This window comes from Tursiops truncatus, chromosome 3, assembly GCF_011762595.2.
Source record: "Tursiops truncatus isolate mTurTru1 chromosome 3, mTurTru1.mat.Y, whole genome shotgun sequence".
NCBI classification, from domain to species: Eukaryota; Metazoa; Chordata; class Mammalia; order Artiodactyla; family Delphinidae; genus Tursiops; species Tursiops truncatus.
Genome location: NC_047036.1, coordinates 92,326,613 through 92,341,694, shown reverse-complemented (window position 1 = coordinate 92,341,694; position 15,082 = coordinate 92,326,613). Strand labels below are relative to the sequence as shown.

The 15,082-nt window shown below is 41.9% G+C and overlaps 1 protein-coding gene across 5 annotated transcripts in view; it reads right to left on the bottom strand.

Annotated features, from left to right (window-relative positions):
* Window positions 1–13,558, bottom strand: part of NREP (neuronal regeneration related protein) — a 31,573-nt gene extending 18,015 nt beyond the window's left edge. Inside the window, exons 1-3 of one of the 5 annotated variants that reach the window (XM_033853091.2) lie at window positions 13,540–13,558; window positions 10,480–10,521; window positions 9,103–9,171 (exon numbers count right to left, since the gene is read on the bottom strand). In XM_033853091.2, the coding sequence (XP_033708982.1) occupies window positions 9,103–9,105 (3 nt within the window). In that variant the 5' untranslated portion in view covers window positions 9,106–9,171; window positions 10,480–10,521; window positions 13,540–13,558. Of the gene's footprint in view, window positions 1–9,102; window positions 9,172–10,479; window positions 10,663–10,708; window positions 10,797–10,901; window positions 11,017–11,081; window positions 11,279–13,539 lie in introns of those variants that run through there. The other 4 variants (XM_019940837.3, XM_019940838.3, XM_073802405.1 and 1 more) reach the window with 4 other exon arrangements.
* Between the last annotated feature and the right edge of the window lie 1,524 nt (window positions 13,559–15,082).

Here is a 15,082-nt window from a genome sequence, read left to right as displayed (position 1 = left end):
CTCTTTCCTGTCCAAGAATGGGTTCTATATCTGACACTGACTTTATCCAATAAAAGTGACCTCAAAATGCCTGGACCCATTTTAAACCCAACTTTTGTAGATTTCTCCCTGTTCAGCCACTGGACTGCAGTATTTTTCCCTGCTGGAATTGTATCAAACACAATTCAGACAGGAAGGCTGTTACCTGCCCCAGTAATCAAAGGACACTGGTGTGTGATGGTGATCTGAGTAAGGGCTGGAGTGGAGAAGGGAGAAGAGCTAGAACCGGGCAACGACACCAAAACTTCTGTGCACGTTATGAATCTCCCTCTTGTTTTAATTGCCTATTGGTATGAGTCTCTGGCTCATATTTTCACTGGCAACAACTATTCAGCCATTCTCCCTTTCTTTCCAGTCAATGGCTCTGGTTCCCAATTTCAGCTTAAAAGGGGCAAAGAGACCTTCCTTTCATCAAGCACATTCTCTTAAATATCTTCTCCTTCTCCTTTTCAAACACGAATTATGTTTGTATTTTAGTCTATGAAAGTGAGGATAAACAAGGATAGTGTAAAATCAAGGGTTTAAAAATACTTCCAGCTAGATAATCCTAACACTTTTCAGGCACAAAGCTTAGACTGGAAACCATTCTAAGGTAATAAGAGGCAATCATTTCACTTATGAAGATATCATTACCTTGTGAAACCAGAGCAGATGATGCTCTACCGTCATGAATGCCTTAGTCAGACTGCTGAGAGGCAAACTGGGACCACTGGCAAAACACCATTGATGACCTGGAGCACAACGGCACCCCACAGCCAGTGTTCTGGATGGATGTGTGACTCCACCCTAAAGATGAGAGTCCTCTTCCAGCAGACCACACCGAACTAACCTTCTGGACACTCTCAGGGCCTCTTCTGTCTAAAGCAGTGTAGAGGAAGGGAGCACAGAACTACAGAGCTGGTTTTGTATTGTGCTTAGACTTAACTCTCCCCTTTTACCTCCCTAACAAACACTGAGCCTTCTTTATTCAGTGAGAGGGGTTTTCAGCAGCAAATTCATCACCTGTCCACGGTGATCTCATTTCCTGGGTCATACATTCTACAATCTGCACTGTCGCGACCCTGCAAAGTGTTGGGCTATTACTAGTTGTAAATCTCAAGGTGAACCACCCGGTTCTGCCCAGAAATAACAGATCTCCACGTATCCCTGAGCTCTGACTCATTCATGTATTCCACAGACATTTATCGATTACTAAGAGTGTGCCAGTTCCTACACAGGTACTGGAGCAGTGGTCAGAGTGGTTCATGGAGGTGCAATCTATTCTAAGGTCCATGAAGGTTAGGGGATCCTTCTACTTTGTAGGAAAAGAATGCCAATCAACTTCACTAGCTGTTCTAGAGTTCCCTCTCAATGACGAAACTTTCCCACATCTGAACTCACCATCCTGGTAGAGGAAAAGGAAAAAAATGAGGCATCACAGCCTCAACTGCTATCATAAAAAGAGGCCTGATGTTCACTTACTAGTGGTCAGTGTTCGTGTCTCAAGTTTACAATCTTGGAGGGTAGAAAAGCATGCAGAAAGAAGCCAGCTACAAGTAGACTGTTGTGTGATGAGTGTACAGAGGAGCATGAGATCATCCCTGCTGGATGTCCTGGGGTGAGTTTCATGGAGGAGTTGTCATTTAAATTCAGTCTGGAAGAAGAGCTTTATTTTGTCAGGAGGAGCATTCTTTCTAGGACTGAGTAAGCAAAGGCACAGAGGGAGGGCCTCCTGGGGCATGTTCAGAATAACAAGTGGCCTGGTCCCTCTAAGAAAATATATGCTATAGTAGCTAGAAATAAAAGATGAGTTCACATAGTTCCTGGCATGGCTGCCCAGCCACAGAAATTAAACTTATGAAGGTTTAAACACCGAAGTTGAAAAAAAATACTTGAAAGTATGAGGTGGGAGTAGGCTTAAGGAATTCAAGGAACAGTGCTTACCTATGTCACTTACTGAGAGACTTAGGGGATGAGTCCAACCTCATCTGAAGGGGCCAAAGGAGCTGGTAAAATCGTTTCATATTGAAAACCTTGCAGCTGATGCCTTCTGAGTCTGTGCTGTTTCCAGAAGAGGTTCCAGAAAAATCCTTCTTGGTCTTGGCTTTCCCCAACTTTTGTGTATCATGTGACAAGATTCCCTTATGATGGTCACTAGACTACTGACTAAATTAGTAACAGCCTGTAGGCCTCAAATTGTAAACAATTTTATTATGGTGATGTAAGTGTTGGCTTGAACTCTGAATACGTACATCTGGCTAATCAGGAAGAAGTAGAGAGAGAGAACCAGCTGGGTGCGTGTGGTTACAACTGATTAGCACATGGCTACACCCAGTTAGCCTCACAGAAGGGACGCATGGGGCCTCCTTTCATGCAGCTGGCACGGCAGCAACACCCTCTCTGGCCAAGTGGACACTGACGAACCCTCTGGCATTTACCAGTGGAAGTGCTGCCACCTTCTCCCAAGAAAGAGGTTAAGCGTATGCTCCCTTCCCAACTCCCTCCAGCTAGGGACCTTCTTTCTTTTCCACCACTCCACCCTGACCCAAAGAGAGTGAGAGGCAGCAGTAAATTAAGCTTACAATCAATCAGAAGGTGTATGTGAGTGTGTGTGCCCTTTTCTGTTGGGCACAATCAAAACGCAAAGAACCTGAGACAGGCTGGAACCTGAGTGAGAGCCTCAGGCCATCTCCAAGATGCCCGCTCAGTGGCTTCCTCTGGCTCAGCACATCAAGTCCTCAACCTCTAGGTCGAGTGTGTGAGGTCTGTCTTCGAGAGCACAGAGGCCCTAAACAGGGAGGAGGACATTCCCTACTGTAGTAAAAACGCATTATGCTCACTCCTGTAAGCATACTTTTCTTTTATGAGAAATATGCTTTTCTCTCAACTAAATCTACCGGAATATTCTTAATTCTTCATTCACTCAATATTTATTAAGGATTGATGCTAAGCCCTAAAAATCTGAAGAAGGCATAGTACCTGCTCTCAAAGAGCTTCTAAGTTTCAAATTTTGTGCCGACTCCAATCAGTTGTTAACAGAACAAGATTGTGAGGATTGGGAAATCATATTCAGGGTGAATAATAATAATGAGCGTCAAGACACTGATTAGCAATGTCTGCCACAGGTATATAGCAGGAGTCAGTGGTGGCACACATGCCATACATTTGTCATCTCTGGGTCTAGCTGAATTTCTACCTCCTTAAAAAAAAGTTTTTGCCTATAATCCCCAGTCCCCAATAATACCACTCTTCTGCATTTTACAATTTAGCACTAGATTATACTGCAAGACAATGTTTAAGTTTGTCATGCATATTAGTCTTCTTGCCACAACTAAAATATAAATCCACTGAGGCCACTGGCCAACTGTGCACTTTCCATAATGCAAAGAACTAAGCATAAAGAAAATGCTCAACAACAAAAACTTGTTCAGCTGACATGGGAATATATGCATAACCCTACTGCTAACTCTTCTCATTTTCTTTTCTTTTTTTTTTTTTTTTACTCTTCTCATTTTCTTCAGTACTTTCAGACATGGCATCTTTGTTTTCTTGGGACCACTTTCATAATATCACAGAATAAGATTATACTGGAAATAAGTAAAGACTCTTTAAAGTTCCAAAACTGGGAGCAAAGGTCCTCCTAGATCCCAGAGGGGATTTTTAGGACTGCAGGAGAAGCTGCTGTGAGTTTTGAGTACCACAGCTAGATCAAACCTGGAGAACTAGCATCGTACCAGGTTGTTCAGAGTGTGGTTCTAAATGCTGGTAAAGGTGAGCAATTGCAAGCCATTCTTTTTTGGGCAAGTGGCTTTATGGCTTAAGCACATTTTTTTTCTCCTGTTAATAAATAATGGATGATCTCCCTGGTGGTGCAGTGGTTAAGAATCCGCCTGCTAATGCAGGGGACACGGGTTCAAGCCCCAGTCTGGGAAGATCCCACATGCCGCGGAGCAACTAAGCCCATGCGCCACAACTACTGAGCCTGCGTTCTAGAGCCCACAAGCCACAACTACTGAGCCTGTGTGCCACAACTACTGAAGCTCGCGTGCCTAGAGCCCATGCTCCGCAACAAGAGAAGCCACTGCAGTGAGAAGCCTGCGCACCGCAACAAAGAGTAGCCCCCGCTCACTGCAACTAGAGAAAGCCCACCTGCAGCAACGAAGACCCAACGTGGCCAAAAAAAATAAAATAAAATAAATTTATTAAAAACAATCAATATGCCATTGAGGTACATTAAAAAAGAAAAGGGGGGGAAGGAAAATAATTTACTGTGGAAACTAAAATTACACTCACTTCAACTTCCTAGCTCTTTAGAAGAATGGAAGGATACAAATTACTTCTAGTCCACCAAAACTAAACAAGATTAAGTCATTAACGATGAATTTTTTGAAAGTCCAACTTAATAGGTATTAGCATGTATAGACCAAATATTTACTGAGCTTCTAACATATATTTAATACTTTATTAAGCACTATATATGAAGTTTATAAACCCTCTGGGAGCCTATAATTTAGCTGGTCAGTAAAAGAAATGTATGTGGTCCAACTAACAAATAATGCAAGAGAGTATAATCTAGTGTTACACTAGGTTAATACCATGTCACTGCTACTAATAACTGAATTGATATTTAGAATTTTGTTGAGAGCCATGCTAATGCTTAAGTCCCAAACCATTAGAGCTGCTAATACTGTCATGCGCTAATAGATCAGTTTCAGGATCACTGCTGTTTTTTAAACCACTGAGATGAGAGACTCTTGAAGCTGTCCTTAGGTGCAAAACATGTCCAGAAATACCCATTTCAGATAAATTTAGAACCAATAAGTAATATTTTTAGTAACCATAATTTCTACAGCTGTGGGCTGAGATTTATGGTTAACCTGTTTTCCAGTACAAAGCAAAGGAGTGGTTTAAAATTAGAATTTTTTAAATGTATCTTCATCAACTAAGATGACACAGTCCATGTACATGCAATATATTTTCTGGTATACTCAAATTGGATTTGCTGGTAAGATTTCCTTATTGCTAGTTTTTTCCTGAATAAGAAAGGAATTATTCAGATAATTCAGGCAAATCCCTCCCACTCCTACCTCACTCCAGCAACATTTTGAATAGCCAAGATGAATCAGACAAAAATCAACTTTTTTTTTTGTTTTAAGCATAATTATTCAGATAATTATCTCAACCCTCCATTTCACTTTGGTTGTGAGAATAAGACCTTAAAAGACTTTCCAGCCAGAAACAGCGTTTAAAAAAATATGTGCAAGAGCAAGGAAGCCACAGTACTTCACTCCAAGGCTCCCAGTCGGTCCAATGTAAGTGAACAGGATGTATAAGACTCATAATCTGGAGGTTACTCATTTGGCTTACTAAAGTATTCATATTTTAGAAGTGTATTTTCTGATTTTAAAGTATTCATCTTAGGGTTTAAAATAAAGTGAATTCCTTCAGTGTATTTATGAAGATCTGATTTACATGCCAGTTTTTAAGGATTGCATCAGGTTAAAACAGAAGAAACAAACAAACAAAAAAAATAGAATGGTGCTTTAAATAACTGTTTATTCCAAGATTTCTGCTTAAATATCTTCTCCTGCCTGAAATATCTATTTAGTTCAAGAGGAAGCAGGACTGGGGCTAAACCCAGATAGACCATCCCTACTGTCCTCATTCCCTAAACAATTCCCAATTCTCCCCTCACAGTGTGCTAGAAGGCCTGGTGAAAGAGAAGATAGTACCATCTAAAATTACCCTTCTAGGTACTTTTCAGCATCTCCACAATCAAGAATCACTAAGCAACTTGTAAATTTACATTCCAAAACCCAACGGCACAGCTACCAACAGGACCTCATCCCTCCGCAATCTTTGTATTTTTCTTCAAACAAGGAAACCTTATGTTAATGGAGAGATTATTGAAAGAGTCTCCTTGTAAGCCCATGAATGCCACTTCACAGACTGTACAGAAAGCAGAGCTCTATGAATGGTACAATGGAGTCAACTCATCTTTTTGAAAAGCTCAGCATCGGTCTTAGAGAGAATCTAAAATTGTTCCAATTCCTAGGTCTCTGTTAAAACATAATGAACCCATGCTTATGCCACTGTGAATCCATGGCACATCCATACTTGGAGGCAAGTTTACAGCACAGAGGGCAGTCATGTTGAAAATAAGGACTTACTCTTGACATGGAATTAAATAATTTAGTTTTTCAAACTATTCAATAAGACCCATCTGCTCATCCTGAAATATTTTCTTCTCAGTGATGTACCTGAAGCAAGTACCTTTAAAATAAAACAGCTAAGTAAAAACCAAGGACCCATATAAAAATATAATCTTAGAAATTAAATTTAACAAAAAGCCAAATATAAATTAAAGAAATGCTGAAGATTTCTGCAGACTCACAATATCTTGTTAATTGCAAAGAAGGGGGTGGGGTGGGGACTAGAAAAACGTATGTTTACTAGAAAACTGAAAAAGCTGAGGGATGAGTTATTTAAAAAAAATTCTAGGAAACTAAGATAAGGCAAACCACACTCAAAATTAAAACTTTTAACAGTCCTCCTAAAAGGCAAAACCCCAGATGAACTGTAGTCTATGTAAATGGTGCCCCCTGGAGTTGTGCCCAAAGGGTCCCCTACACAGAATACAATGTGATTAAAGCCTTGTAGTGTCAACAAAGCAGTTGTATTTTTTTGGTAATGCAAAAGGCACATTAGTATTCTTTAGTGCCTTCAGATTATTGTTGTGAAACATCACTTTAGGGTATGTCAAATGTCTAAATATTGAATCACTCTGTTTTGAATTCTGGAGTCTACTAGTTAATTTCTTACTCTGGAATGAGCTGACTATAAATTTGTATTTGGAATAGGCCCTTTACTAAGCAGCTCAAATACACTGAAATTAGATCCTCTTTAATGTTTTAAATTATGTAAATGGAAATACACATTTAACAGAAAAGGCATGTTTGTATATTTTCTAGAGGTGGCCAGGTGTTAACTCTATTGCTTCCCTAGTACTAGTTTCTACTGTATACGGGCTAAGTCTTTAAAAAGCCAGTTACAGAGATCAGCAAAGTAATCTGTTTTAATCAAGGAAAGAAAATAACTTCATTTTTCCAAAAAGGAGAAAAGGAGGTATAAGACCCCTCTAATATCAGTTTTAAAAAAAACACAATCGAAACATTTTTTTTTAACATTAGAATGTGAAAAGACTTTGAAGACCTCAGACCTCCTGGAATAAGAGAATTGCTAGAAAGTTACTTGGAATCACCCACGGACAATAACTGTCGGTGGTTTCATTTCAGGCAATGGGCTTGTGCCAAAAGGGACTGACATCTTGATGAAAGGATCACCAAAAAGTTGTGAGAATTTTTCCATGACTCAAAATCCTTCCAAGAGCAACAAATTGTGATTTCTCATTCTGCCACCACACATAAACGACAACTGTGAGAAATTGACAACATGTAGTAATAACTCGAATTTGCTCTTCGGCATGCAAATCGTTCCAACTTTCATTCTCGGCTTTGGCACACATGCTTGCCTTCCACAAAGCTCACTCCGCTCACTACTATGGAAACATGATATTTACTCTTTGAGTCTGATCTATAGGGCTAGTTTTGGCAGAGTCAGTGGTCAAACTGATGTTCAACCAAACTGGTCACCTGACATATCACAACACACATGAATCTTCACGGTCTATCTATGGTGACACAAAGGGTAAGGTTCTGGGATAAAGAGCTATAAGACATGATGATGTGGCCAGTCACAGTAAAAGATAATTAAATAAACAAAAATACTTTGCAGCAGTTTATTTTATTACCATCCTAGAACTCTATGACAATGGCTAGTTAGGAATTTAATATGGAGTTAGGAACCATTTGCACAAAACCTGATTAGTTTAATTTTCTGTTCATCCCTTTTGCCTCCAACCTTAAGTTCCTTAATTTGGTCATTATCAATCTATGCCCAAACAAGATCTATTTGATTAGGTGCTTTGACACCCACCTGTTGAAATTACAGGTGAGGCACATACAAAAAATAAGAGCTTACTTATTAACAGAATTCAAACAGAATTCATTTAACTGCTTCTGATTCATTTTTCTCGTTGGAAGCTTATACTTCGATTGTTCTCAAAGAAAACATCAAGTACATCGGATTCAATTTTGATTCATTAAATTCCTCCCTCGTTTAAAAGAAAAAATGAAAACTAAATTTGGAAATCACACACTCTAAGTGGCAAAGAGGTGTTTTAAAGAGCATAAACATCTGCAGGAGGACATGCTGTACTTAAGTGAAAAGTTTCATGACATTTCTGTTCTATTTTTCAGTTCAACTTTATTTCCATAGAGGAAATTTTTCAAAGAAAATTAATACACTTATTCAACTGTTAATAACGTGTATTTCATCTATTTCTTTAATCAGTCATCAAACACTTAACTTCCTCCTCTGTGGATCATAATGCTTGTCAGAAATAGTTACACTTTCATTTAGAGGATAACATGCTTATCTTCTAAAACTGAGCAGACATCTCTCATAAATGAAGTTATAAATCAACAACAACAAAAAAACACTAATTATGTTAGAGATACAATAGACAGTGTATTAATATAAAAGTCCATGCTCTATGTATATATTGCTTTTAAAGACAGCAGATTCTATAGCTGTTGGATTAGCTGGACACAGACTCCTATTTTGGGGGATAAGTTCTGGCTATCTCTAACAGAAGACTCATTGCTTTGTTTGAGCCCTACTGCTGCCACCTCTTCCACGCATGTCACAACATATCACTCTTCTTAAAGAAGAGAATGGTTTCTGTTGTTGGAGTTAAATAAATCGCCCCTTCTGAAAGAGGAATTTCAGTTTTCTATTCAAAATGATTGAAAATCAAAAGACCTAATCCCTAATTCACCACATCCAGTTCATATAAATTGCTGTACTGCAAAGCTCCCCAGGCTAGAGACAGAACCTTTGAAAGGTCAGATGGGGTAGGAACAATGGAGGGTTCAAGCAGGATGAAGGTGGGTGGTTGATATTTATATGGAATAAAGACTAATAAGAAGCAACTGAGAATCTCCTCTGATGACCAATGCTTACCATTTTGAGAATCCTTAACAGTCTTGGCCTTGCACCCTCCCTCTCTTCAGTCCAAGGAGACCAACCAACCTGCAAAATATGTTTAAATACAGTAGACAAATTGCCACACCACAGGTCAGCAAATGAGAAAGCCTGTTTAGAGGCTACAGACAAATAACCATTTTCTGTGGTTAAGCTAAGTTACATGCAAATTATTGTAACCACTGGGGCTTCTGAAAGAGCTTTTCAATCGGTCTGTAGGCTTAAATAGGGGACAAAGGAATCCCTGGTACCTAGCTTCCCAGAGTCCTGGGCTATTCTTGTTGTTGGGTTCATCTTTAAATTGCAGGAGTTCAAACTTAAAAGTAGAACCAAGTGATAAAAATAGATTGTTTTCTGGCTGCTCTTTGTTCCCAGACATACTACTGGCAGTATATTTGCAATCAAGACAGCAGAATAGGAATCAGCCTTCCACCGCGTAGTGTAATGCCTCAGAGTGGATATTTTTGGAAATGGCACTGCATTACATAACCTTCCGTGCTTAAAAAAAAAAAAAAAAAAAAAAAAACTACACTGAGGGGGAAAAGTCAGGAATATACACCATTATGCCCTTCTCCCTAAACCAAATAAACATTAATGTACATGCTGCAGTGATTTTCCTCTCAACCTTTGTGTCATCAGAACACAGTTCTTTTGTTAACATAAGTTAAGACAAAAATTAAGATGAATGGAGAAACTAAAAGTTCTCTAACAGGGTATCTTAAGCTCTTCGAGTTTTCCTATAATGGTATTACAGATACATATAAATGCAAATGAGATTATTATCATCATCAAGCAAAAAGCAGTCAGTTATTTTTAAGCCCTCCCTCCCCTGAAGTTCAACTGCTTTATAAGAAAATGCAGGAAAAAAAAAAGTGTTGCAAGATCGAATGCCTGGAAAGACCCCAGGAGGCGACAGCAGCTTTGAAAGGGTAATAAAGTCTAAGGATGGAGGGACACAAATTCATTTTATAAAAGGCGCGGGGGGTGGGGGGAGGCTTGCATGCACCAAAGTGCATCTCATGAAAAGAAACAAAACAGTTCCTAACAATGCTTTATGAGCAAGAAGAACAAAAATTAACCACACCAACAAGCAAAAAACCCCACCCCTTCGCAAAAGAATTCTCCCTCTTAACTTGTGCATTTTTTTAAAAAAAGCCCAAGTTAAATTCCAGCCTTAATGCAGTAGGACCCAAAATGCCAGAATTTCTCCAAGTACACGCTTCAGCTCTTTAAAATTAAGAGGGAAGAAGCATGAACTCTGCAGGGTTGAAGGGTCCAGCTAAGAGCAACGGAAAGAAATCGACACAAAAGAGAAAGCAGCGCTCCCGGCCGGGGATGGGAATGGCATATACTTACAGACAAAAGCCCCGCTCCCTGTTCACTCTCTCCTCTCTACACCTGAAACACAAATGTGGATGAAAAAGGGTATCATGCTAGAAAGACAGGTGGGGGATGGGGAAAGGGGGCAGGGGGAGGGAAAAGGGGTGGAGGAAGAGGAGGGAGGAGGGGGAAGGGAAACAAAACCCAAACCAGCTTCACTTCCAAGAAGTGCAGCCTTGGAAAAAGGAGGGGAAGGTCTCCCTGCCTCGCGCTCTCTCTCTCTCCAAGAGTGTGTCTCTTTCTCTAAGAGTCAGTTTCTTTCTCTCTCCCTCTCTCTCTCTCCCTCTCTCTGCTGCTAGTGTGCTAGTGAACAATGAGCTAATTCTGATGGGCTGGTGCGGCGCCAGCGCCCCAGCCTTGCTGCCACTGTGCTGCCGCGGCGGAGCCAGACTGCTTACTCGGCAGGAATCGGCGACTCGGGGCCCGGTCGGCGAGCGGCCAACGAGCGCGCGCCCCGGCCCTCGGCACCCCGGGCACCCCGCTGCCCCCACTGCGCTGGCCCGGGCCTGGGGGACAAAGGGTCCCGCAGACAGGCGCGCCGCCCCGGCCCCGCCCCCCGCAGCGCGGCGCGCACTCACGCCGGCCCGGCCTCTGTTGCCCCGGCGGGCTTCTTCGCCTCGACGTGCGGTTGCTTTTCAGACAAATAAGGAGGCGGAGGAGGCGGTTTGGGGGCGAGCCAAGCGTGAAGGCGGCCAGGGCGCTGCATAGCCCGGCGGCTGGCCAAGGCCGCGGGGAGAGGCGGCGCGGCCCGTACTGTAATAATAAACCTGCAGCAGAGGGCATCTGAGGGAAAGAGGACGGCGACGGGCGGCAGCCGCCTTCCCTTTTATGTGCCTGTCCCGAGCCGAGCAGAAAATGGTGCCCGCGGCGGCGCGGAGCCACACAGACACACAAAGAGCCGGCGTTGCATGCGTTTGCGCACGACCCGGGTCTGCCCAGCCGGGGACGCGCGCCCCGCTCCCGGCCGCGAGGAAGCCCGCGGCCCGAGCACCCCAGCGGCCCTGTGGCTGCGCGCGCGCACACACGCAGGCACACACATACACACACACGCGTGCGTGCACACAGTCACACGCGTGCACAGGCAGCAAGAGCTGAGCTCTGATGTGATCAGCACCCTCCCCAGGTGCTCCCTTCTCCTTCCCTGAAGGATTTAGTAGGTTCCCCACTCTCAGCCCCACTGAAATCATACTTCTGAAAATTGGAGATTGCGTTTTAAAAGCGGTTCTTTGCATTTCTGATTTTTTTTAAACCTCATCTTTCTAATTTAAAATCTGACTGTCTTTTCACAGTAATGTAAAAGCTCAAAATTTTGCTACAAATTCGAACAAACTGGTTTCGTTGCCAACCAAGTGGGATATAATTTTATGGTAATTGTCAGATGTTAGAGGACAAGATTATTTCCTAATTAAATTGCTTTGCCAAGAGAAAAAAGATATAAAGGATCGTAATGTCTTTTAAATTTGCCATCAACATTTTACTTCTAATCACTGAAAGCAATGTTTTCCATTATAACAATCAAAAGGAAAGGGGGGGTGGACTTACAAAACTAAGTTATTAAACATATATTTATAGAATGTCTTGTTTTTTAGTCTTAAGTTTTTTTGAGTACAGAAAAGCACACCTTAAAAAGCAATGTTTTACACTCAATTATAAAGAATAAATTCTCTGTAAGCTTATTGCCAGGACTATAGATGTCCTTGCACACTACCAAAGCAGCAAGTACTGATTAGGCTGCCAGTGGGTGCGATGTTTAAGGGGTCCACTAGGAGCTTCCCTGAATTAATCTAAAACATCACAGTCGTTTTCCTGCCAAAAAAACTTACCTTGGAACCATTACTAGGAACAAAGGGAAAAAACAAGTCTCAGTGAACTTCCCTAATGCCTTCAGGGCCGGTGTTCACCAGACAGGAAAGTGATGGAAGGCAGGTCTGCCGAGTAAACGGGGCAGTGGGATAGGGCAGAAGCCTGGGGGCTGCCTCTGCACGTCTGAAGCCCCAGGAAGCTGGTAAAGGGTACCCCAACATTGAGATCTTGGGCATTCACCTCAGAGTCAGACTCGAAACCCAACAGGGCACTGCCACATGTACCAAAAATCTATCCCAGGAAAGTATGCTCAAAAGGTACTTCTACAAGAAAACATTTCTACACACATACACACACACACACACAGACACACACACACACATACACACAAACTGCCTTTAGTGTTTATGCAAAATTTACCTAAGATGATGTCCTTTCAAAACACAGGGAAATTTGGAATTTATTAAACTTTATTTTTTCTCCACGTGTAATCACAGACATCTAGGTGACACAGATCTTTTAAGTAATAAGAACACTGGGTCAGAATCATAATCTATTTACTGTGTTCCAGAAAACAGTTGCAAACCAACTATTCAAGAAACATTCTTGAGTCCCTCTAGGTGTAGGAGACTACACTAACCACTAGGGACCTAAATAGGACCACCCACCATGTCACCTCACTCAGGAAATGTAACAATAGCTGTCTCAGGCGCTCCTGGCTGTCATGCCCCGTCCCACTCCCATCTATCCTGCGGGTGACATGGTAGACCTACTCTCCTGAAATACTTTTCAATCACGGTACTTACTCCCTGCTCCATTACAATACAAAGACCATACTTAGTCTTCCACTTAAAATTCGCCACAATGTAACCACAATCCAGCTTTCTAGCTTTATCATCCCATCTTTTTCCCATTCATGGTATATCAGTCCCTTGCATCCGTATGGTTCATATTCATCCCTAGACCATTAACGATCAGGAAACAAAGTCACACAAACACTGACTTAAACCAGAGTGCCTCTACCTCAGTAGTATTTTGTTGTTTGGGGCCAGATGACTCTTTGATGGGGCCCAGGGGCCCAGTGCGGAGGCGATAGGGGGCCGCCCCGTTCATTGTAGGATGTTTAGCAGCATCTCTGGCCTCTACCAAGTGGATGCCTGGAGCAAGCCTTGGCTGTGCCAACCAAATATGTGTCCACACATTGTCAAATGTTCCTTGGAGGGGAAAACTTACCTCTGGTTGAGAATCACTGGCTTAAACAACCAGATCCATTCGTGAGAGGAAAGAGGTAGCCTTTCTTGAGCTATGTGGACCACATGCAGGAGGGACAGAGACCTGAACAAAACTGAGGTTTTCTTAGGAAAGAGGAAAAAGAAGAACGCAATGTCCTTATCTTAGACTGTACAGACTGCAGTGAGGGGGTAGGGAAACAATCAAAGCCAAAGTTACAGTGCATTGTGATAAGGACAGTTGTAGAGTTCTACACAGGGTACACTGTGAACACAAAGCCTCCTTTCTTAACCAGACCAGGGGTTCAAAGGAAGTGATGCTTAAACTGAATCTGTGAAGAATGAACAAAAGGCAGCAAATTGAAGAAGGGGGAAAGAGACATTCCAGCGGAGACGGGGGCAGATCATGAGCTAAGAAATGTGATCGCTGACTGGTGACAGCCAGGTGACAGAAGAACCCTGCGTCAGAAACTGACCGTTGTATTCTATCCCTGACATGTATGCCAAAGAATAGTCCATCAGAGGACTTGGTCAAAAAGAGAAGTTGTACTTTAGAAACAGGGTTTTCCTTCAATCTCTCTTAGATATCTGGTTCTCAAATATATCCAAATGTATATTCCTACAATTCTATTTGTTTTCAGCCTATGTCATTGCTTGAGGTAACAAGTTTCATGAGGTTGAATTCTAAGTGAAAAGTTGTGTATAAAAGTGGTTAGAGCCAGGTCTATATGACCCTGTATAAGTTCTTTAGCCTTTTAGTCTGAGTTTCTTCATCTTTCGGTTGGGGTTTACATTCTAACCCCAGAGTGCTGTATTAAGTGGAATTGCATATCATGTTTGGCCTTTAGTTAGCAGTACATACACAGTAGCTTTATAGAATACAACAGAAGTATTATCGGAAACTTTATAGAATAAAACTTATATGACATATATAGTTCCTCTCTGGTCAACCCAAATGATGTGTGGCTCCCCAGTGACTCTTGCATGACTCTTGGGCCTTTTCACTTGCTGTTCCTGCTGCCACAATGCCTCTTTCCTCTTCTTCAATGTGTTAACTCTTGCTCATTTGTCACAAATTTGGGTTGTGTATCACCTCCTTTAGGAAACTTTCTTTGAAGCCCTGGTCTAATTTACAAAGGAGCCTTCATGCTTACTGTGCAACCTGCGCAAAACTCTACAATTGTCCTTATCACACTGCACTGTAACTTTGCCTTTATTTTTCTGTCTTCACCACTAGGCTGCGAATTCCGTGAAGGAACAGACTGAAGACATTACTGGTTACCTGCCTGACACCCACTGTCTCTTTCCTCCTCCACATTCTTAGTGAAACCCTGATTTTGTCCTGGGCCCCATCTTTCCCCCATCCAGCCCATGATTCCAGGAAAGATGACCCTAAGGAGTAGATCCTAATTATTTTAGCCAATCAGCGTATTGGATTGCCTGGGTCTAATAATGCTCACCCAGAAATAAGCATGTGACCATCAGACTGAAGGGAAAGAATTATATTGCCTGTTTTAGAGCTAAGAAATTTGAATTCTATGCTTAAA